The following is a 23,591-nucleotide window of genomic DNA, read 5'->3' on the forward strand; positions in this document are numbered from 1 at the left end:
ACGAAAAATAAAATAAAATATTTTACAAGAACTAAAATATTTTTTTAAGAAACAAAAATAAAAAAATTGCTAAATCATAAAAATTAAAATTATATTTAAACATAAATAAAATACTACTAACATTTTGTGTTATATTATAAGAATGAAACACATGTTACTTTGATCTTTTGTTATAAAACTAGGACTTAAAATGATGATGCTATTCCAAAAATTGGCATTTAATCATGGTATTTTTTTTTTTGGAGAGATAATCATGGTGTCTTTCAAAAGTTGACAAGCGTGTAGATTTGGCTTTTCAGGAAACTTTGACTTTTCGAGGCTGGAAGACTCGAATGCCGAGCATGAAAACGGTTCCATGTGCCTCAGTCCTGATCTAGTTGGAACTTTAAACACATATGACAAACAGAAAACCAAACTAATAATGTTGAATGAATAAATTGTACCATATTTATTGTAGTGAAAACCAAACAGAAACTATTTATACTAACGCCATGGAGTGAAAGATTATTTTTTTGTCTTTATAAAAATAACAATGTTTAAAATTTGTGCCGGTAAAATTTTGACTATATTTTTTAATTTCATAAAATTAAAATATCATTTTTTTATTCTAAACATAAATTTGAGTAACCTATGATAATAATTTTTTATATTAATTATATACATAACAGATAAAATATGACATTTTTTACATACATATGACCAATATAAAAAAATAATACACATAAATTCGAATATCTAAATCTTACTTTGCAATAAAACAGAAACATTTCAATTTACTGAAGATGGAAAATATATTAAAAATTTTATAGATATAAATTTTGAATAATTTCATATTATCATATTTACCGAAAGATATATTTTAACCTATAATATATATTAAAAGGGAAAACCGTTTAAAAGAAGCATAAAATAGTACAGCCAGAAGAAACTAATCCATCGTGTGTGTTTGAAACGGTGGATGAACTTGAAGTTTATTTTAGTACAAAAACCTTTCATAAAAGTAGTTAACAAAAACACACTGCTTTGAGGGGACAAAATAAAATCCACTGTTATATATAAAAAAAAGAATCGAAGTTAATCTCACGTATAATTGAAAGAACTATAAGAGTGAATGCTAACTCTCGTATTTTAATTAATTTATAATAAAAGAGTAGATATTTCCAGCGTAACCTAATAAAACACTAAAAACACTAAAAACTTTTTATACTTTCACCATTGCAAGTACTTTATAATAAGGGTTTTTATAAGTATTATCCTATTTTTAGAGTAGACACGGAGAGAATAGTCATCATCAAATTTGAGTGAATTAGGATTGTAATATATATACACTTTAACAAGAAAACATATATTTACTTAGTCTATGTTAAAATTATACATAGGATGTATTTCTTTAAAGGTATCATGTATTAGAAATCAGATTTAATATTATAACTAAGAATGCTATTCCCAAATATATTTAAAAATGTATTTGTTTACATTTTAACATTATTGAGAATATCTTTCAAAATTTAAATAAAAAATAAACAAAAACGAAAGTTATTGACATTTTAAAAAACAACTTCTCTAGCTTATTCCATGAAAATATCACTTTTCCTCCCTCCTCTTGGAAACAAAAGTGTAAGAAAATATATTAAAAATTAAAGTTACAACTTTTCTAAAAATCAACCGTATATGAAAATAATTTTTCAAAGTTTGTAATAAATATGAAGATATTACATTCCCATATTTACAATTATGGGAATCTAACTTTCAATCTGTAAAACAAATGTACTCATAAGAAACTATTATCATAATAAGTATATGAATTTTTCTTTTCACTTCTGTGTAATATAAAGGTATATTCAGAAAATTTTCCTAAAATGGGTGCCTTAGCAATATATTTTTGTTCACAAAAAAAAAATGTTTTAAGATGGTAGTTATTCTTTCGTCTGAAAATAATTGAGGGATAATAGAAAACCAACTTTTCTCAGTTGAGCTTGTTTCTCATCATAAATATAAAATAGTTCACCAAAGCCACACTCTTAACTGGGCATAGCTAATTATACCTACTAATATATATACTAGCTAGTTCGTTTTTTTCTTTATCTGTAGCTAGATCAGAATTTGATACGTAAATGAAGTTTCCCTCCAAATTAAAGTTCCTTTTTCATTCTGGAAAACATGGGTATGAAATTTTGAAATTTGAATTAATACGCACAAAAGAGGGAAAAAAAAAAGAAGGAAAAGATGTAAAGAGCCAAGTATTAAAGGTAAGCAAATTACACCACTAATTGAAGATCTAATGAATAAGAACCTCTCACCTTTTAGTGGGTACTCAGATTACTATTTGACATAGTTCAATCGACAATTCGACATAGTTAACAACTTTATTACTATATTTGTCATAGCTCCCTAATAATATTTTTACCTAATTCAAATCCTCTTAAGTTGGAGAAATTTGTTTATATTCTTTTTTTAGGGATAATTTGTTTATATTCTTAAATCATTATAGTAAGCCTTGTCAAACAAAATAAAATTATAGTAAGCCTGCAACCATAAATTATGAGACAAAATTTTAGTTTGCACTGTTTGATTAATTTTAAATTAATTAGATTTCTGATAAAAATAATTTTTTATTAGACTTTATCTATTATTTGGTTAAATTTCTGATTAATAATTTTTTTATAAACGAATTAAGAGAAAAAAAATTAACTTTAAATCATCACGCAATAAATGAAGTAGGCTCATCATTATTTCCTAATAGAATCTGAAGCCTGAACAAGTGCAACCGACTGCTGAGAAATTTTAACACTGTAGAAACTTAATTAAGAGGCGCGACACAATTCAACAGATGTAACATGTTTAGACCCCTCGTATATTAAAAGTTGCAGATAAAATATATTTAAAATTCATGATAAAAGTACATTAATATATAGCAGTGTTTTCTATATTTTTGTTATGAAAAAAACATCGCTATACTTTTACTTAAACCTGATCAAAGTTCCTATATTTTCATATTCATGAGTTTAATCACTAACTTAAAGAAAATATGTGAATCTGATCCTTATTTTTGGTGCTATTATTTTCATGAATCCACACATTTTTTAGTGTTTGAAGTCTAAATTCATGAATCATATTTCACTAAAAATATATGAACTAAAAACACATTTATCTCAATTCTTTTATTTCTGAGTTTTTAAGAATACTCAATAGCAATTGTTTTTGTTGGGGGATAGAAATATTTTGTCTTGTTCTTTAATGTGTCAGATCTGTTAGCTTCTGTTTCCATATATGTCTTCAAAAAAGGCACGGTCATTCCTTGTTTATACGAGACAGAGCATTCAATCGTAGCTAACAGACCCCAAAGTACACATAACACATGCAATGCAGTTATTATTTTATCTTATACGAATATTTTCATTTTCATTCTCTCTCCCAATCTCACAAGCAAACATCCCCTTTGATTCTCTCTTCCCTCTTCAAACCTTGCGTGTCTCTGTGTCCTTTTGCATGTCTCTGCGTGTACAAGCCAAACACACTGTGAGAGAGAACATAACAACACACATCACTCTCTTGTTTTCTTTCAAGTCAGCAAAAAAAATATAGGAAAAAAAGTTATTTTCTCTGTTTCTGCTCTGCATTAAAACAGAGTCCCCTGTTTTTGGTATTTATTGCAATGAAGTATATTAGGAGCAACAGCTTGAAGAGGCTCTTTTCGTTTGGGAGACACGGGTTTGGGGAAGAAAACGACGTGGGGTTGGTGGTTTTTCCTTGTGAAGAGCACCCTCCAAGACCCTCTTGGAAATGCTTCTCTTATGAAGAGTTGTTTGATGCCACCAATGGCTTTAGCTCAGGTACTTACAGTTAGTCTCATCACTGAAGGTTTTAAATTGCCGTTAAATATTGCGGGGAATTGTGAACATTTAAGACCATGTTACGGTCTCAGAAACTCCAAAAACCTTGTCATTGCAGCTAATTAGAACAGTTTTCAGTCTTTCTTTTGGTTTGTTTTGTTGGATATTTTGTATTGACAAATATTAGTTGTTAATTGAAGTTTTTGTTAGCGGGGAATCAAACCCTCGACCTTCCCTCCCTCCTTTCTCCTTTTACCATCAAATCAATCTTATAACTCCTGTATTATTTTGTTTGATATAGTACTAAGTTTCTTTGTTTTTGACTTTTTTAATTTTGTGTAGAGAATGTGATTGGTAAAGGAGGGTATGCGGAGGTTTATAAGGGAATATTGAATGGTGGTGAGGAAGTTGCGGTGAAGAGGCTCACAAGAACTTCAAGGGATGAGAGAAAGGAGAAGGAGTTTCTGTTAGAGATTGGCACAATTGGTCACGTGCGTCATTCCAACGTGTTGCCTCTTCTGGGGTGTTGCATTGATAATGGACTTTACCTCGTTTTTGAGCTATCCAACGTTGGTTCTGTTGCTTCTCTTATTCATGGTACATAAATAAAACCCATCAAAAATAAAAAAAGAAGTCTTTTCTAAAATTGTATTTGGGCTGCAAAATTTGTTACTACATGGTATTGGTTTGCAGAAAAGAGAAGAAGAAAATAAAAGGGTCTTAGTAATTTGTGTGTGAATGTTCCTTGTAGATGAGCACTTGCCTCATTTGGATTGGAAAACAAGGTATAAGATAGCTCTTGGGACTGCACGTGGCCTTCACTACTTGCACAAAGGCTGCAAGAGGAGGATCATTCATAGGGACATCAAGGCCTCAAACATTTTGTTGACAGCAGATTTTGAACCGAAGGTTCTTAAAATTTGTACTCTACTTTTGTGTTTTAGTTGAATCTGTTTATCAACAAAAGGGATTTTGATGGGTTTATTTTATTTTATTGTGGCAGATATCTGATTTTGGACTAGCAAGGTGGCTTCCATCTCAGTGGACTCACCATTCAATAGCTCCAATAGAAGGGACATTTGGGTACCCTCTTTTTCCAGTTTCCTTCTGTGGTTTCTAATTTACCATGATATCATTACTAGCTCATTCTCAACGAGTTTCCAAACACATTAGTAGTAGTATATTGGAGTATAAACTTCGTTTTTAAATGGAAAAGTGTTATATTTTTTGGGTCCTGATACACAAATATTTCATTATTTTAAACACTCCACTATCATCTCTCATTTATCTTTGTCTCTCTCTTCTTATCACATGATATACCCTACCATACTTATATATTTTACTCTCTTTGGTGTTTCAAGGGGTCTCGGATGTCCATTGAACTTTTTTCATGTTTTTTTGAAGGCATTTAGCACCTGAGTACTACTTGCATGGAGTTGTGGATGAGAAGACTGATGTATTTGCCTTTGGCGTATTCTTGCTTGAAGTCATCTCTGGGAGGAAACCAGTGGATGGGTCTCACCAAAGCTTGCACAGCTGGGTAGGGGCACCATTGACGTTGAAACTTTTGTTATTTTAACTGCTTAATTCTAATTGCATTGTTTCGTGGGAAATCCTATATTAGGTTTGGTCTAGAATCTAGAATTAGGCTAGACTAATGGTGACTTTAGGGTTACATTGATTAGTTTATTTTATGGTTTTTGGGGCAAATTATATGTGTTATTTATGACTTCACAGGCTAAACCAATACTAAACAAAGGGGAGATAGAAAAGCTGGTAGATCCAAGGCTTGGAGGGGCTTATGATGTGACACAGTTTAATAGAGTAGCCTTTGCTGCCTCCCTGTGCATTCGGGCATCTGCAACTTGCAGACCTACCATGAGTGAGGTAGCTCAAATACATTTGTTGTTCAACTTTGGTGTTACTTTCCTACCTCTATATTTGTATGAGTTTAGTTTTGATATATTGTGATATAAGATTCTTATAGTGTCAATTAATTAGAATGATTTTTAAAATAATTATTTAAAAAAAGCAAATAATTTTTAATGGGCTAAATCCTCTTCTTTATTCCTCATTTACGGAAATGTATTATTAGTTGTGATCTTAGACTTTCACAAAAAAAAAAAAAATGTCCTATGTCTTTTTAGTTCCTCATTTATGGATATAAAGATCACATGACTCATTTTCTTAAATGAAAGATCAAAACAAGATAATTTGTTTTTCACAGGACTGCAAACACATTTTTAATGATTTTTTAACTATACGATAATTTATGATTAAATATATAAAAGACGTTTACATTGTTTGTGTATTATAATTTATTTATTTGGTTAGAATTGGATTATTTGTCTTTAAGCATAGGGAATAGCCCAAGAAAATAGAGAGGCTTAGCCCTGATTCTCAGGTTCAACATTACTAATGTGACAATTGCTAGTGGCTAAGGCAGATTACATTTTAATATTGATTTCTTTTATTAGTCACTCTTATGTACGAGAGAATAATATATGACCAAGTGGTAATTGTTGTTTATTACTTTTGTGTTCTGTTGAAACTAATCACTTTGTTTTGGTCATCCGATTAGTATAATAACGGGTGTAACCACCACGGCGCCTGCTATGCTGGTCCCCCGTCCTTTTTTTAATCCCGTTTGTACAGCGAAATTTATCTATGCTAGACCCCTAAAGAGTAAAGCCCCACTCTGCAAAACTTTGAAGTTTTAATACTTAGAAGCAAAAAACAACAGATATAGCTGCTATATAGCAGCTTACTATCTTACATATACATTAATTTCGGGGAAATAATTTTGTGACTACAACTGTGAATTATTTTTGGATGGAAAGCATTGCAAATTCTAAATGAGATTTTTTTGGCAGTAAGGAATCTTTGTAAAGTTGTGCCTTGGTGACTTGGTGCAGCTGTAAAGTTGTGCCTTGGTGACTTGTTGGTCATGGGTTCGAATCCGGAAACAGCCTCTTTGCATATGCAAGGGTAAGGCTGCGTACAATATCCCTCCCCCATACTTTTGCATAGCGAAGAGCCTCTGGGCAATGGGGTACGAAGTTTTTGAGGGCGAGTCCTGGTGCAGCGGTAAAGTTGTGCCTTGGTGATTTGTTGGTCATGGGTTCGAATCCGGAAACAGCCTCTTTGCATATGCAAGGGTAAGGCTGCGTACAACATCCCTCTCCCATACCTTCGCATAGCGAAGAGCCTCCGGGCAATGGGGTACGAAGTTTTTTAAGGAATCTTTGTAAAAAAATGCTTCTTTGAATGACCATTCTCTAAGTCAGATATGTGATGTAAGAACTTGGATTCATTCCAATTTTTCAATTGCTACTGGCAGCCTATTGTTATTTCTGCTTTTCTTGACCCATGCAAATTGACTACTCAGTTGATGTTCTTCTGTCCTATCAAACATTAACCATTATGCTAATCAGACAGTAGAGATAATATGACAATCTTAAATTTGACCAAGGTATCAAATAAAAAATAAATTATACAATGTGGTTACAGTTATGGAAATTCTAAGAAACCAACATTAATAGGTCATTACTTATTTGTGATCTTGACTTGAAAGTTAGAAAAGGCCAACATGTGGTTTCTTGTTATGTAAAATGTCTTAGATACCTATTTTGTGACTATCCCTAAGATTGTAGAAAATTACAAATAAACGTGGCTAATGCGGTCGCAACTGTGGTTATAATGACATCGCAATTGCAGTTGTGGATTTAAAACCTGTCCTGATTGTGATTTATACCTTTATTCAACATAGAACTCATTATATACCTTGTGCCACATTGTATGTATAGTATATATGCATACAGTTTCTCCTAGATAATCTTCATATTTTGATGATCTAATTAATTTCTTTTTTGTGACAGGTATTGGAGGTAATGGAGGAGTGGGAGATGGATAAAGGGAAGTGGGAAATGCCAGAGGAAGAAGAGCAAGAGGAGGAATTATGGGGTTTTGAGGATCTAGAATATGAATATGACAGTTCCTTTTCAATGTCACTACCTGACTCTGTGGGAAGTACTTAGGGTTAAGGAGTTAGGTACAACTTTCAACTACATGTACATATGCATATTGTTACATAAATATTAAAGGTGCAGATAAGCCTCTTGTGGCTGTTCTGTTTAATCAAACTATATAACTTAGTGTTTCCTTTTGTAATTTTGTGGATCTAAAATATTTAGTAAAGTTGAACTCAGTTACTTCGGCAAATTACATGGCTTAATTTTGACCCTACACGTTTTGCCTCGTTAGTACTTTACTACTTTATATAATGTTAATACAATTATACAAAGAAATTAAAGAAAGTTCAGATGCAGACGAACATGACATAGCAAGGTCGTTTTCATGCAGTGATAATTCACTGAAAAATCAGCATAGTAACGTACGTGAAATAAAGCAGAGATAATTGGGTTCGTTGATATATTTTAGTTTGCGTGGATAAGGGCACTGAATACTTGGACGAATTGGTATTGAGTGCCAGATAAAATTAAAGTATGATTACAATAATTAAGTGATTAAACCAAAAGATAACAATATTGAATACGTATTCAAAAGTTATACTATTATTTATGCAATATATCTTTAAATTCTTTCTTGTAATTTCTTTTTGTCAAATCTATTTTATCCTATAATTATACAAACATGATATAAAAATATAATTTCTCTACATCCAACATTTATCCTCTGGTGAGTTCCATTCAATAAATTAAGATGGAGAAGAAGAGGCCAATTCCATAATATACAACTCAACCTGCAAGTTTTGATATATAGTGTATGTGGAGCAATCCATTAGCTGACTGGCCCAGCCACACCAGCAATTCCTAACGTATTTATGTTTTACTATTTTTTAATAAAAAAACAAGTTTATTTTGGGAGTGGGAGGAAGAGGTTGACCTTTTCTACAACAGTAACAAAAGTCAAACCTATTTTATTTTAATTTTTTTGTTTATTTTATTTCTACATATTGTTTTCAATGTTGTTCGATGTTAACATGTGATTTTTTAATCCATAAAAATTAAATACCTATGTAAGGAGTTTTACAATATATACATTCAGCTCAATAACTAAGCTAGACTGTTTGATATTAAAATTATGAAATTAATATTTAGTATGGCTTAGTACAACAACACATCCCAGTGAAACCCACAAAAGATAATAAATATTATGCAATAAATTAAACCGGTCCAATGACAGTATGCCTACAAGGTATATAAATCATATCACACTCAGGAACAAAGATTCTGTTCTAAAATTATATTGCTTCGGTATATTTATCTCTGCAACTAATCCTTACAAAAAAATATCAATTAATTAATAGCTTCAATATTTTTCAATAGCTTATAAATATAAATTATTTCATATTATTTTTCTTATAAAACATAAGTACATTCTCTTCTACTTTAAGTCAGATTAAGATCGAATTCGTTTGTTTCAGTTTTTCATGAAACAATATTTTATTTTAAACTTATTTTTTTTAAAAAAATATTATATTTATTTAGACTTTTGAAAAAAAGTAGAATTAGAAAAATATTCCTTCTTAATGTTTTGAGTAACACCTAAAGAATAATTATAATTATAATTAACTCTAAAATGTAAATTATATTTTACATGTTATATATTTTAAAATACTTTTGTAAAAAACTTTAAAAAAATATTGAAGTGTGTGCTACTGTTGCTTAAAATATTGAAGTGTGTCCTCTGTCTTCCTTCTACAGATAGTTAATATATAAATAGGACCTATTTTATGTTAATATTTGACATTTTAAGTCTGTAGTTGAGGCATTAGTTGCAATGTCCTCTCTAACTAGCATGACTCCTCAAAAAGCCGTTATTGCTGAAACTGGGGAACGTGTTGATGTCAATGATGTTAAGATCAACACCATACTCGCGGTCAAGGCTGGTGACGCTATTCCTCTTGATGGAATCGTGGTGGAAGGAAAGTGTGAAGTTGATGAAAAGATGTTAACAGGAGAATCATTACCTGTGATCAAAGAGTTAGATTCAGTATTATGGGCTGGAACTATTAATGTGAATGATTAAGTATCTAGCTATTCTTTATCTCTCAACAATTTTTTTACCAAAACAATTCTTCTAAAATAATTCTGGTTTATATCATCCCAGGATACATAAGTGTAAAAACTACTGTGTAGGCAAAAGACACATGGTGGCTAGAATGTCAAAACATGTTGAAGAGGCTTCTAGCAGAAAATCTCAAACACAAAGATTCATTGATAATTTTGCACAAAGTAATATATTCCTGCAGGTAAGTATCAAGTACAAACTACACCAACTATTTTCTTTTTTTGGAAGTAAAGGAATAAAAACATTGACTAATGTTACTTTCACTTTGAAAGTTTAATATTGTGATTGACAAATATGCGGTAGACCTACATTATCACAGTAAATACTGACATTTGTATTGATTTATGTTATATGTAGCTGTTGGCTTGATTTCAGCTGGCATTGCTGTGGTACCGGCTGCATTAAAAGTTCATGATATTAAGCCTTGGTTTCATCTGGTAATTGTGGTTTTATTAATTGCATGCCCTTGTGCTCTCATCCTCTCCACGCCTATTGCAATCTTTTGTGCTCTCACAAAAGCTGCAATAAGTGGATTACTACTAAAAGGTGGAGATTATATAGAAACACTTTCTGGAATTAAGACTGTGGCTTTTGATAAAACAGGTACAATAACACGAGGAGAGTTCACTGTGACAGATTTTTCAGTTGTAGATGACATTAGCATTAAAACTTTATTGTACTGGTAAATTATATTAATTAAACATAATTAAATACACTCTGTTTGGACTTTGGAGAGTTTATAATTGTTTTAAAACTACTTTTCTTTGGTTAATGGAAACTTTGTAGGGTTTCAAGTATTCAGAGTAAATCAAGTCATCCTATGGCAGCTGCATTAGTGGAATATGGAATGTCGAATTCTATCAAGCCAATCCCTAAAAATGTGGAGAATTTTGAAAATCTTCCTGGGGAAGGAGTTTTGGGTACAATTGATGGGAAGGATATCTGTATAGGAAATAGAAGAATTGGTACTAGAGATGGCTCTAAAAGAGATGATTATAAAACCGCAACCTTAGTTTCAAAATGAATTCCTGTAGGCTTTCTAATCTTGAATATCTGAATGTGTGTATGGCTTTCCTTTTTTACTAATGTTTCTTTGTTATGTTGTCAACCTTCACCAAAAACAAGAACTTGAATATTTTTCCATATATTTCCAAGATTTTCTTGTAGTTTTTTATTATCTGGCACTTAGACAGTACCCATTAGCCTTTAGTTCATAGCCTGTTTTCAGTATTTTATCACTTCAATTAGTAACTCAATAGTACATTCGAAGTCATGTTTGTGCAACAATTTAGTTTATTTCAATACTATTTGTGCTTCATTGCTCGTAATTATATTCTTATCACTTCACTTGTGATAGGTTTATACACTGAAATAAATATTATCATATTTTTAGTTGATTGTCACATGCAATTTCAAAGCCATGAAATTTCTACCCAAAACAATACTGTGGACCAACTCTGGCTGGAGTCTTCAGTTTAGTTGATACTTGCAGAGCAGGTGCTTTGGAGGCAATAGAAGAGCTAAAGTTGTTAGGCGTGAGGTCAGTCATGCTAACAGGAGATAGGTCTCAGGATGCTATGTATGTTCAGAGTCAGGTATGCTCATTGTAACCTATACTTTATTTAACCAACAATCATATGACAAATATGTTGATTTGATAGACTTTGTTATTAACAATGTGTCAATATGAATTGTCTTTTTCTTGACTGAAAAGATCACCCCTCTTCACTTTTGGTAAACAATGCTGCTTATTATAAACAATATCAAAATATGGAATAATTATTGACTTATTCTCTGCAGTTGAACCATGCTCTAGACATTGTTCATGCAGAGCTTCACCTTCAGAAAAGGCAGTGATCATTGAGAATTTCAAGAAAGATGGGCTAATAGCCATGATTGGAGATGGCATAAATGATGCTCCTGCCTTAGTAAAAAAGGCATTGAGTTTGAGTGGTGAAGTTACTAAGATTAACGTTACTCAGCTTCCCAAAACAAATAAACTGTAAACTGCACTTTTTTTCTCACTATCTACTGTAGGGTTTTGAATAGTCCAATGTCCACTACCACCATAATTGTGGCTTCCATGTCTTTGTTAAAAGCAGTTGCAGGAATTGTAATTGTCATCCTCGTAGGTGGGATTTAAACTCTGTCATAGTTGTTTTATTTTCATCTTCTGTTCAGTGTTGTTTTATTTGAATGATTCTCTTCTTACTGTGCTCTGATGATCTTAAAGCAGTTGTCCTTCTTGTGAACAAATGCCTTTTGTTTTGGAGGACGGTACCCAAAAGTGTAAACCAGGTTGATGGTGGTCGTAGACCATTATGTAGACCAGATAAACAATTTGTGGCATTAACTAGTATGGATAGATTTCTGAATGAGATGGAAAGGGAGAAGCCAATCGGGTTCACTGTTGAGCAGTTAAGGATTGCAACTGATAATTACTCTTTGTTGGGGTTAGGAGGTTCCGGAGCAGTTTATAAAGGAAGTTTTAGTGATGGAACCAGCATAGCTGTGAAGGTTCTACGTGGGAGTTCTGAGAAGAGAATTATTGAGCAGTTTATGGCAAAAGTAGCTACTATTGGTAAAGTTCATCATTTCAATCTAGTTCATCTACATGGATTTTGCTTTGAAAGTCACTTCAGAGGACTGGTTTATGAGTACATGGCGAATGACACACTTGAGAAGTACTTGTTTTGTAAAAGCATGTTCTTATCATTTGAAAAGCATCATGAGATTGCAGTTGGCACACCAAGAGGCATCGCTTATTTACATGAAGAGTGCCAACAAAGAATAATCTATTATGACATCAAACCAGGAAATATTCTCTTGGACAGGAACTTCTGTCCTAAAGTTGCTGATTTTGGTTTGGCCAAGCTTTGCAATAGGGACAATGCTCATATAACCCTGACCCGGGTAGGGGGATGTTATGGAGGGAGTAACACGGCAACCACCATCAGATACAATACAACCAGGCACGATAGGAACAATCACTAGCATACATCAGAGGCCCACTAGAAAGATCACCAAACCTCAGCACCTAAGGGATTTTGTGTAATCCTTTATGTTAAGGGAATGCTGAGGTGGCAGGACAAGGAATATTACTGTCTGATACTTGTCTAAATTTCTGTTATTGCTGTCTAAATTCTGTTATTGCTAGAATTCGCTGGAATTCGCTAGAATCCTGTTATCTTCTTTTCAAATCACAGCATCATTGATGCATATATATAGGAGTAAAAATGAATGTATTGGACAGCAGAAAAATAATACAAGTTTCTTCCTTATCTTTCTCTCTTATGGAGGTTCCTAGCCCTTGAAGCTAGGTTGTTCTTTCCCCCTTGTTCTTGCATTCATAACAGGGGACTCCTGGTTTTGCTGCACCTGAACTTTGGATGCCTAATTTTCCTGTAACTCACAAGTGTGATGTTTACAGCTTTGGCATGCTGTTATTTGAAATCATTGGCAGGAGAAGAAACCATAACATTAACCTTCCAGAAAGTCAGGTATGGTTTCCAATGTGGGTTTGGAAAAGATTTGATGCTGAACAAGTGAGGGATTTGATAACAGCCTGTGGGATAGAGGGTCAAAATTGCGAGATTGCAGAAAGATTTGTTAGGGTAGCTCTGTCATGTGTTCAGTATAGGCTAGAATCAAGACCTATAATGAGTGTTGTGGTGAAAATGTTGGGAGGTTCTATTGAAGTTCCAAAGCCTATGAACCCATTTCCGCACCTGGTTGATTGGTCTTCCCCCACTCATCTTGTCCAAGCGTCGCAGATCAATGCTGATAAAAGTATTTGTTTCGACTCTTCAGTAATGTTAACCAAATCTGTCCATGTAATTACCACTCCTATTTTGACCAAGTACGAGATCTACCTAAAAAAGTTTCAATGACTTTTAAAAGATCCATCAATAATGGCTGTGATGACTGGTCTATTGATATTTCAGAGTTGTTTGGGACAAGTGGGATTTCTGAGTGCTGTAAGAACTCAAGCTATAAAAATAGCATTGTTAACTATATCAGTAGCCTTAGGCCTTAGCTATCCAGAAAATATTATCGAGTGATTATGAATGGGATAATGAGTAAAAAAAAGTTATTTATGTGTTTATTTTAACTCAAAAAGACAAGAGACTTAAAACCCAAGGATGCAGTATGGATCCAAGATTATTACTGATATTTGAAAAGCTAATTTTAGGAAGTCCCAAGAATGGTATTGCAGAGTAAATTCAAACAACATTTTTTTTACTTAAATATGTTATTGGTCCCTGATAAATATACGTTTTTTGTGTTTGGTCTCTAATAAATTTTTCTTTGGGATTATCTCTAATATTTCAAAAAATTTGTCTTAGGTCTCTATCGTTAGTCCGTAATCGTTAATTGCTTATGTGGCCATTAACTGGACACATAAGAGTGTGATGTGTCGTGTCACGTGTAACCTTTGATATCACTGTTTATACACATTGGAATTTTTTAAAAAAAGAAAAACAAAGAAAACAATGTTGTTTTAAAGTAGGCACTGTAGGTTAAAAAAATGACAACGTTTGTGTCATATAGAAAAGGGCGTACAGACATTGCTTTAGAACACAAACACATTTCTCTGTTGCTTGCTAGGTTTCCGTCAAAGTTCTCCACAAAAGGTGATTAGGGTTAATGATTTGGTCTGTTGTTGTTATCGTCGAGGGTTTGTTTAGACGACGTGTGGGTGAGACATTTGGTCTTCATCTTTTTCGTTGTGGTCCACGCGTTTTCGGAGTTAAGGTTTGGTGCTATTGGAGGAAGATTATGGTGTTACAGCTTGTGGTTCCAAAAGTGAAGATCATGGTCAAGAAAGGTACATCATTAAGTTTTGTTTATTGCATTTGTATTGTTTATTATGTCTTTTTTGTTTTTTTTTGTCAGTATGTGGTGGGGTGCACAAGATGCCTTTTTCATGTTTTTTATTGATTAGAATAATGTTTTTTTGGGGTTAATTTTTTTCTATGCTTTGGCAAAGATGCATTTTTCTATGAAGGTTAATTATGGGGGTAATTTCATTCGTAACCCCATTTTGAAGTATGCTGGTGGAGACAAAACGTTGTTGCTTGACATAGATGAGGACAAGTGGTCCTTCTTCGAATTGGTTGGCATTCTGAAGGATGATGTGAACTGCACAAGTGACTTTAAGCTGTGGTGGACAGGGGTTCATGATGTTGATCTAAAAGAGTTGGCCCTTGATAGTGATGCTATTGAGTTGGCAAATTTTGCATTGAGTAACAACACTGAAGTGTTATTTTATGTTGAGAAAATCAATGATGGGAGGGTTGTTGTTAGTAAGGGTGATGTTGTAGCACTTGATGATGGGGATGAAGGTGTTGGGAATGAAGTTGTTGGGGTTGAAGCTGTTGTTAATGAGTTTGATTCTAGTGATACTGAGTCTAATAAAGGTGGTTCTAAAAGTGTGTCTGAGAATGATAATGAAGGTGTTGTTTTGAAGATAGTGAAGAGGAGAGAGCAACTGGGGTTAATGATGGTTTTGATAGTAAGGATGAACACCTAGTTAACCTCATTTAAAAAAATACAGAAAAGCTTCTCATGTTGGATCTAGTAGTGATCATTAGAATGTTGAAGAAGGAAATAGTGAATTGAGTGATGGATATGAAGCTGAAGAGATTTATAGTGCTGGTTCCGAATCTGATGAAGAAGACAAACATAAGTTTGTCAGATACAGGATATAGGAATTAAGTAGAGATTTTGAGTTCAAGATTGGCATGGATTTTTGTAGCCTACAGGAGTTCAAAGAAGCAATTGTTGACCATTCTATAATGAATGGGAGAGAGGTTGTGTTTCGACCAAATGAAAAAGTCAAGGCAACGGCCAAGTGCAAAGAGAAATGTGGATGTGAGATTTTTTGCAACAAGGTAGGGAGGAGTCACACATACATGATTAAGACATGCAGACCATAACATCACTGTGGAACAGTTATTACTAACAAGAAGGCTAACTCTAAATGGGTGTTGAAAATTGCTACAAAAAATTTAAGGTCCAATGATGATGTCAAATTGACACAGATAATGGATGTTGTGAGGTTGAAATATGGTAATGGTATAACTTTGACTGTTGCTTGGAAAGTCAAGATGATTACTAAAGCAATAGTGGATGGGGATGTTGTTAGACGATACCGTTATCTAGAGGCTTATGGTGAAGAGCTGAAACATGTATATGTAAGGAACAACTATAAACTTATTTTAGAAAGACCGTCAGGGTTGTTGCTTCCTAGGTTTGGGAGCTTTTATATGTGTCTAGAAGCCAGTAAATTAGCCTTTAAACATGCTTGGATACCCATAATAGGACTTGATGGGTGTCACTTGAAGAATAAGTTTGATGGGCAATTATTGATTGCTATTGGTAGGGATCCTAATGATCAATATCTCCCTATAGCATTTGCTGTGGTGGAGAATGAAACAAAGGACACATGGAAATGGTTATTGGAGTTACTTACAAATGATATTGGAGACATAGAAGCCAATAAATGGATATTCGTCCGTGATCAACAAAAGGTTAGTAAATTGTTTTGTTCATACTAAACACCCTTCCATTAGATTATATTGTTCTGGGAAATGGATATTTACGAGTATTTTGTTATTTGTCTATATTTTAGGGATTGGTACAAACTCTACAAGCAATGGGAGTTGGTGAGGAGAACCAATTTTGCTTGAGACTTTTGTAACAAATTTCAAGAAAAAATTTGGAGGAGGCACACTTCTTAGAGATTTAATGATGGGTGCAGTAAAGGCAACATAAGAGGAGGCTTGTGAAGACAAGATGGGCCACATTAAGGAGGTCAGAGAAGAAGCATATTGTAACATCCCATTTTTCGTAAAATAAGTTAAAAAGGATTTTATTTAAAAATAAATAGAGTTTTAGGAAAATAATAAGATTTTTGTAATTAAATAAATAAGGAGAAATATTTTTATTAATTAAAATAATGATTTGAAGGTAAATAAAATAAATATATGTTCTTAGAAAATAAAAATGATGTTTTATTTATTCATTTGATAGAAAGTAAAATAGAATTCCTTTTTATAAAATAATAAAATAAAGAAAAATAGAGTAAATAATACGCTGAGAATACCCTAACTATAAATAGAGACATATTAGGCCAGTTTTTATATTTACGATACGTCTCTACGCTCTTTCTTCTCTTGAATTCGTTTTCCTTTCCTCCTCTCCTAAAACCCTCTCTTTTTTCAGCATACACTCAAACTTGTCCTAGTAAAATCATGATCTTGAACACGTTAACCGTTGGATCATCCTGAAATTTTGATACCACCTTTCAGAACTCATTTGCACACATTCTCACCGTTAGAATTTGTGAAGTAATATCTGTGGTGAGAGAAATGTCCCTCGCACGGAGACAGTGAAATAGAGGTTCCAATCCCTTCTCTTTCTCTCTAACGCTTGGAAACCCTAGCAGAGCAACCAGAGGAAAAGCTTTAGGAATCTTAGGGAACTGGTAGAGATGCCTCTGTCACTACCAAACTACACACGTGAGTCTGCTTAGAGGTAAGGGATGTGTTTATTGCAATTGGAGTTAGAATGAACATGTGTAGAAATCCTTAGAAGATCAAATTAGAATTTATTTTGGGATGTTTACTATATTGTGATTCTTCCTTTATGATTACAATTATGAGATTGTTGTGTTTGACGGGCCAATTGATGCCCATATGCAATTTGGTTGATAAAATTGAGTGCTCTTGGTGTTTTCATGTTTTTGACCTATGATTTTGATTCCTTTGATTTTGATATGATTATGTGAAATTGTTTGAGGGGTTTAATCATATGAACATAACATATTAATATTATTATTGTGTGACATGTATATAATTCATGAGGCGTGATAACGTGTTGTCTTGGGATTATGGAAGTGTGATGAACTATGTATAAATAACAAGTTGAGTATGTGTTAAATTGTGATATCACACATGTGTATTGAGATGTTGTGTGCATTGAGTTGTGAGTTATGAACTGTACAATCACACGACTGTAAGACCCTTTAAGGATGATGAGAATTGTGATGAGATCCACTGTGGGAACTCAACCAGTTTAATCACTTTGAGGCGCGACAAGTTAAAATTATTTTGAGAACAATTGAGGAGTCGTGTGTTCTGTACCGTTCATAGATAGAGTCTGCGTGCTAAAATTTTTTCTGGGTTGGACCTAAATCAGGAGGAAGAGGCCCCGACGGACTCTTCACAATGTACGCCTTGGGGGTAAATACACTCGGTTTGAATGTTCCTTGAAGCCTATGCTGATCCCATATGGTTAGAGCGTTCTCACAAGATAGAGTGACCGTGACTGGTCTCTCTATGATTTTACCTAGTGAGAGTGACTTGACTTACCAGTGTGTGGTTTGTCTTGTCATGCACTCCTGGTCGCCCGACGAGATTTTTCACTAATATGGTGCCACATTGCATATAGGATTGAGTCTTAGTATATTTGGTGCATAACACTTGTGTATTAATCAATATTGATTGGTTGAGTGATATTGTGTTTTGATCCTTTAGTACGTGAATGATGTGAAAATGTGTGAGACGTATAGTATTGAGATGTGATGTTACACGATAAGTAGTGGAATGAGATGAGCTGTGCTAAAGTAAGTTGTATTTCATTTATATCATATGTATATCTATGTTGTCCTGTTTCTCTTTATTAGTTAGGAATGTGATAACTTACTCCCTGTGTGCTATTTGTGTTTGGATCCTCTGATGATCTCAAATTTTGTGTTCGTGGGAGCAAATTGTTAGGTGGATGGCTATAGAGAATCTCATGCTAGAGGACACTAGAATACAATGCTCTGATAGGATGTGACATTGAGACATGGGGTTCTTTATTAATTGCATGAAGTTCTAGACATGTAGTTTTTTATCATTTTGTTTCACCTACTGAGACTTTAGTTCATTCTTTGGAGTTTTGGATGACCTTGTTTTGAGCCAGAGACGTTTTTAATAAGTTTTATTTGGTAACAGTGAAGTGAATGTGACCTTTTTATCCACATAAATTTGTTTAAGTAATTTGAATAAAATTGATTTAATTAAATTTTGAATTTTTATATGTTTTTCTTAAGTATATGTATGTCGAGGTAGATGGTGTTACATATATGATTGGCTGATGACTACTGTTCTAAAAAAATGCATGGTGTAAGCATGCATTTTATCATTATCCTAAATGTGATTTGCTGTTGAATAATTTGAGTGAGTCTTTCAATAGCACCATCTTGGTGGCTAGAGACAAACCAATAATTACAATGTTTAAGTGGATTAGGTCATACCTAATGGATAAGTTTATCACACAAAAGGCAAAGTTAGAAAGATATAAGGGTGAAATTATGCCTAAACTATGAAGAGACTGAACTGGAAATAGTTTAGTGTTGAACTTTGTTTTAATTACTGTTAATGTTGAAATTTTTATGTTAATTATTATTTTTTATTATTTAACTAGTCATTTTAAGAGTAGAAGTTGTGCTACTAGTTGTTATAAAATTAACTGTTAGAAAATTAATCGTTGTGAAATTAGGTGTTATGTACTTTTCGTCAGTTTAATAACTTTTACTCTTACTAAAAATTTAGATTATTTTTTTATTTGTTAATATTAGTAAATTAAATTTATTCTTAGTTGTTTAATAATTACAATTTATATATTAATTACTAAATTTATTTCGAAAAATTTAAATAAAATATTAAAAAGTGTGACCTACTAAAAGTGATCTAAGATTTCAAAATGAAATCTACCACAAAAGAAAAAATTTAAAGAGACCTTCAAAATGATGTGGTACTATGAGACTCATGAAAAAGTAGCTTAAGATTCCAAAATAGAATTGACCAGTAAACATACTCTAGGTCAATGGATATTTCAAAGTAATATGAGACAAGTGTGATTCCCAACTATTGCAAGAACCCGTGTTGTAATCATAGTGTTAACAATATTGGTAACCTTAGCCTTAGCCAGACAAAAATTATTATAGAGTGATTCTCGCACTAGTGGAAAAATACTATACAACAATGGTTTTAAGACATATTCAAAGATGATTTTGAATAATCTTTGAATCCAACATCATGGAAAGTCAAGACTTTTCATGACGGTTCCATAAATATCGTCTTAGAAAAAGGTATTTTTCTAAGACGAATCTTAACTATAAACCGTCTTAGAATAATGCTCTTTTAAGATGGTTCTAAAGTGAAAACCGTCTTAGAAAAAAATTATTCTAAGATAGTTTTTAGTTGATAATTGTCTTAGAAAAATACCTTTCAAAGATATTTTGAACAATCTCTGAATAAAATGTTGTGAAAAGTCAAGACTTTCCACAACGATTCCATAAAAATTATCTTAGAAAAAGATACTCTTCTAAGACGAATCTTAACTAAAAACTGTCTTAGAATAATGTCATTCTAAGACGGTATTTAGCTTAGAAGAAATTTGAACCAAGTACAAAAAAGGAAAAAGAAAGTTAAGCTATAGGTAGATGAATCAATGTCAGCTTGTCTTCACCTATTAAAAGCCAAAAAAAAGGAGAAAGAAAGCAGACAACATGTTGTAAATGTAAAAGAAAAATAAATCAACAAACTTACCCACAACCTTCTCAAAGTTATTGGATCGTCCATACCAATTCGCTTTGCACTAATTTACCACTAAATTTGTTGAAGTTATGAACCTAGGAAAAATGTTGAGAAGGAAGAAGAAGATGAAACTAGAGAATGTATGTTAGAAACAAAGATGAAAATTGCAGTATCCTTTTGAGATGAAAGAACAATTTTTTTATAAGAGTTGGTTTTTAATAAGACCAACATGTATTTATGTGTATCAATTAAAAAGTAAAATGGTCTATTTCTTTTCTCGGTAACATAAGAGTTTCCTTGATAAGAGCAACAATTACATTTTTTAGAAGAAGACCAAGAGTTACATAGAAACTAAATAATTGAATTATAAAATTAATAAAATAGTTATATACTTTTAATAGAAAGTTAAAGAACAACTGGGTTGTAGCCACTAAGGACTTTCCACGGGAAGAGAATAACTAAGAAGAAAAGGGGAAACAACTTTTTCTCTAAAACTTTTTTAAATCAACTTTACATTAGTCTTTGTTTTTCTTAAAAAAATAATCCAAAACACCTTTATATTTCTCTTGTTTTGTCCATTTTCCAAATTTTATTAACTTCTTGAATATGAGCTATTTTCAATAAAAATGCTATGTCTTCCTAACAAATATTCCTAATTATTCAAAGCAGTAAGTATTCAACAACAATGTAATAGCATTCACTTTCTTCAAAACTTCAAATGCACCCGATCATTAATATTTTCTTTTAATGAATTAGGAGAATTTTGTTAGGAAAAAGATAGAATTATTTCTTTAAAATTACAAGGTCTATATTCTTGAAGAATGAAAAAGTGTGGAAATAAACTTGCTTAGATACTTGACCCTTCAAAGAAGTCATAATCTCAGTTACACACTGCTCAGTCATAGGTTTCCAATTCACAAAACTCCTGTCATGAAATATCAAAATAAAAGTTCATAAACTTCTATTCAAGACAACACATATATGCTTTGCTTGAGGTGAAGGTACAACTTTTGAAATGCCTTTGGCATACCCTTAAAAGCAACAAGGAACAAAAAGTGAAAATAAAAATAGATTGAGAGACAGACAACCTAATTATAGCTAATCCACAATATGATGACACATTGACACCATGCATAATATGGGCCAGATTTGCATAGATTTACAGAACTACAGTTACAATGCCATTTCATTTAAACCATGACTTCAACATACTTTGAAAACATCAATGTTGTACCGCTACCACATCCAGAAAATCAGGCAATGAAATTCCCAAAATCTAGATTAGAATTCAAAACAACTATTACAAAACCATGATAGCATGCTTAGAGTTCAAATACTTTAACGCCCTTTTCATCTCCCCATTTCTTACAGGAATGAGGGTGGTAGCAATTATGAGTCCAAAATCAAAATAGATCATTTATACATGTAAGGAACACAAAACGTTGGAAATTAATAAATATATTTATATGTCATGCACATGAGTGAGAAGATATTATTACTACCTTAGAGTTGGATTTAGACTTGCTACCACTGTGGTTTGAAACTGAAGACTTCTCCTTAACTTGCTTATTTGTTGAACCAGTAACAACTTTAAATATTGTTGGCAATTCATTGATCATGTTGAAAATCCATTTCCTGCATTACATATTCAAATCATGAGTGAATGAGACACGTGAAGAAAAGAACTAAACCACTGAGATAGATAAATCAAACAAGCAGGATTCAAATGCTTTGTGATTTTCCACCAACTTAAGTTAACTTCAAATAAAAAGTATGGTCAGAGTATGAAATACCTGTCAACTTTGTCAAACCCAAATCTGGCTCCAAAATAGAATGCAATAACAAGTAACCATGCATCACTATGAACATCAACTAAAGATAGCCAGTCTAAAGTCTTTTTCTTGCATGCCATCCCTAGCAAAGTTAATGCCCAACACAGGCTCAGGATGCTCTGGTGGTACTTCTTCAGCAGGTAAATTTACTTCCCACTGCTCATTGAGAAAGCCATACAAGCACAAATTCTCTTTCTCTGAAAGAATGAAGGGAATTGATTTATAAAACACAAGCACCAAATATAATATCTAAAACAAACACGAAGCCTTTCAATCCCTAAAAAAATTCTTAATCCTTTCTCTATAGTATTTTTCTTCACAGTTAAAAGAGCTAAAAAATAATATATTTGTTTCCAAGGAAAAATTTACCACTAAGAGACTGAGAAGCACAAGGAATTCAACTTAATTTAAACCTAACTCTGCATACAAGAATGTTTATAAGAGAATGACATTGACAGTGATATGAGCATGACAAGTTGACAATGTAAATGTATTTCCCTTAAGTTCAGTCAACAATCAGATTTGATTACCACATTTCAATAATGAAAACACCACTCACGGACTTTATAGGAAAAACATTGCATCATGTCAATCCCTATTGTCATTCTGTCATTGCATTTTGTACACTATATCCAAACTTTAGAACATGCTTGAAAACTATTTGCAATTACATTAAATCATGGAAGGCAACAAGTACTGAAATGCTATTTGCAATTATATGCCATTCCTTGGATTGCTTCTATAACTCTAGAAGAACTATTGCAACATAGAATCAATCTGCAATAAGCACTATATTTCTCCATGGTTCTACGGAGAGAATGTTGGGCTTCTTTAGAGAGTTTGTGAACATCATTGAGCACAAGTATTGATACAGAATACAAAATCAAACATTGAGAACTTTTTTAAGAAAAAAATATAAAGATGAATAATGCTTGTAAGCTTCACATTTATTATATAGGACAAGATGGAGAGGTTGCTTATTTGACAATTGACATGGACAGAAAAAACAAACAAAAAAAGGAAGAAGAAGAAAAAGGACTACAATACATCAATAAATTAGACACTACAAGACTAAACCACACAGTATACAATCAAGGAGAAAATTGAAAGATAGCACTTACGTTTGCGCCTCCACATGCCATTTCAGCTCCTTGTTCTCCTCGTAGATTCGCTTCATCTTCTCTTCCTTTGCCTCCATCTGCTTCTCCTTCTCCTCCAGAACCATCTCCGCCTGCTCGATCCAT

The 23,591-nt window shown here is 32.7% G+C and overlaps 2 protein-coding genes and 2 pseudogenes across 2 annotated transcripts; 3 read left to right on the plus strand and 1 right to left on the minus strand.

The window, feature by feature from the left end:
- The first annotated feature begins 3,306 nt into the window (after positions 1-3,306).
- On the plus strand, positions 3,307-8,054 carry LOC100801765 (probable receptor-like serine/threonine-protein kinase At5g57670). Its single transcript, XM_003546359.5, has 7 exons — positions 3,307-3,833; positions 4,176-4,430; positions 4,585-4,742; positions 4,837-4,916; positions 5,238-5,373; positions 5,571-5,720; positions 7,712-8,054. The coding sequence occupies exons 1-7, from the start codon at positions 3,656-3,658 to the stop codon at positions 7,868-7,870; spliced, it is 1,116 nt and encodes a 371-aa protein (XP_003546407.1). The 5' UTR covers positions 3,307-3,655; the 3' UTR covers positions 7,871-8,054.
- Positions 8,055-9,031: 977 nt separating this feature from the next.
- Positions 9,032-11,932, plus strand: LOC100817600 (cadmium/zinc-transporting ATPase HMA2-like; annotated as a pseudogene).
- Positions 11,933-12,260: 328 nt separating this feature from the next.
- Positions 12,261-13,978, plus strand: LOC100818128 (putative serine/threonine-protein kinase). Its single transcript, XM_006598317.3, has 2 exons — positions 12,261-12,839; positions 13,283-13,978. Exons 1-2 carry the CDS (start codon positions 12,285-12,287, stop codon positions 13,814-13,816), a joined length of 1,089 nt encoding a protein of 362 aa, XP_006598380.2. The 5' UTR covers positions 12,261-12,284; the 3' UTR covers positions 13,817-13,978.
- Positions 13,979-21,410: 7,432 nt separating this feature from the next.
- LOC100819199 (PHD finger protein ALFIN-LIKE 4-like) lies at positions 21,411-23,591 on the minus strand (annotated as a pseudogene).

This window comes from Glycine max, chromosome 15, assembly GCF_000004515.6.
Source record: "Glycine max cultivar Williams 82 chromosome 15, Glycine_max_v4.0, whole genome shotgun sequence".
In the NCBI taxonomy this organism is placed as follows: domain Eukaryota; kingdom Viridiplantae; phylum Streptophyta; class Magnoliopsida; order Fabales; family Fabaceae; genus Glycine; species Glycine max.

Excerpts from the sequence above, each read along its gene's own strand:
- LOC100801765 (XM_003546359.5), top strand. The coding sequence starts at position 3,656 with ATGAAGTATATTAGGAGCAACAGCTTGAAGAGGCTCTTTTCGTTTGGG. Across the intron at positions 4,431-4,584 it reads TGTTGCTTCTCTTATTCATG|ATGAGCACTTGCCTCATTTG; the intron begins GTACATAAATAA and ends TGTTCCTTGTAG. Across the intron at positions 4,917-5,237 it reads CCAATAGAAGGGACATTTGG|GCATTTAGCACCTGAGTACT; the intron begins GTACCCTCTTTT and ends GTTTTTTTGAAG.
- LOC100818128 (XM_006598317.3), top strand. The coding sequence starts at position 12,285 with ATGGATAGATTTCTGAATGAGATGGAAAGGGAGAAGCCAATCGGGTTC. Across the intron at positions 12,840-13,282 it reads CTCATATAACCCTGACCCGG|GGGACTCCTGGTTTTGCTGC; the intron begins GTAGGGGGATGT and ends CATTCATAACAG.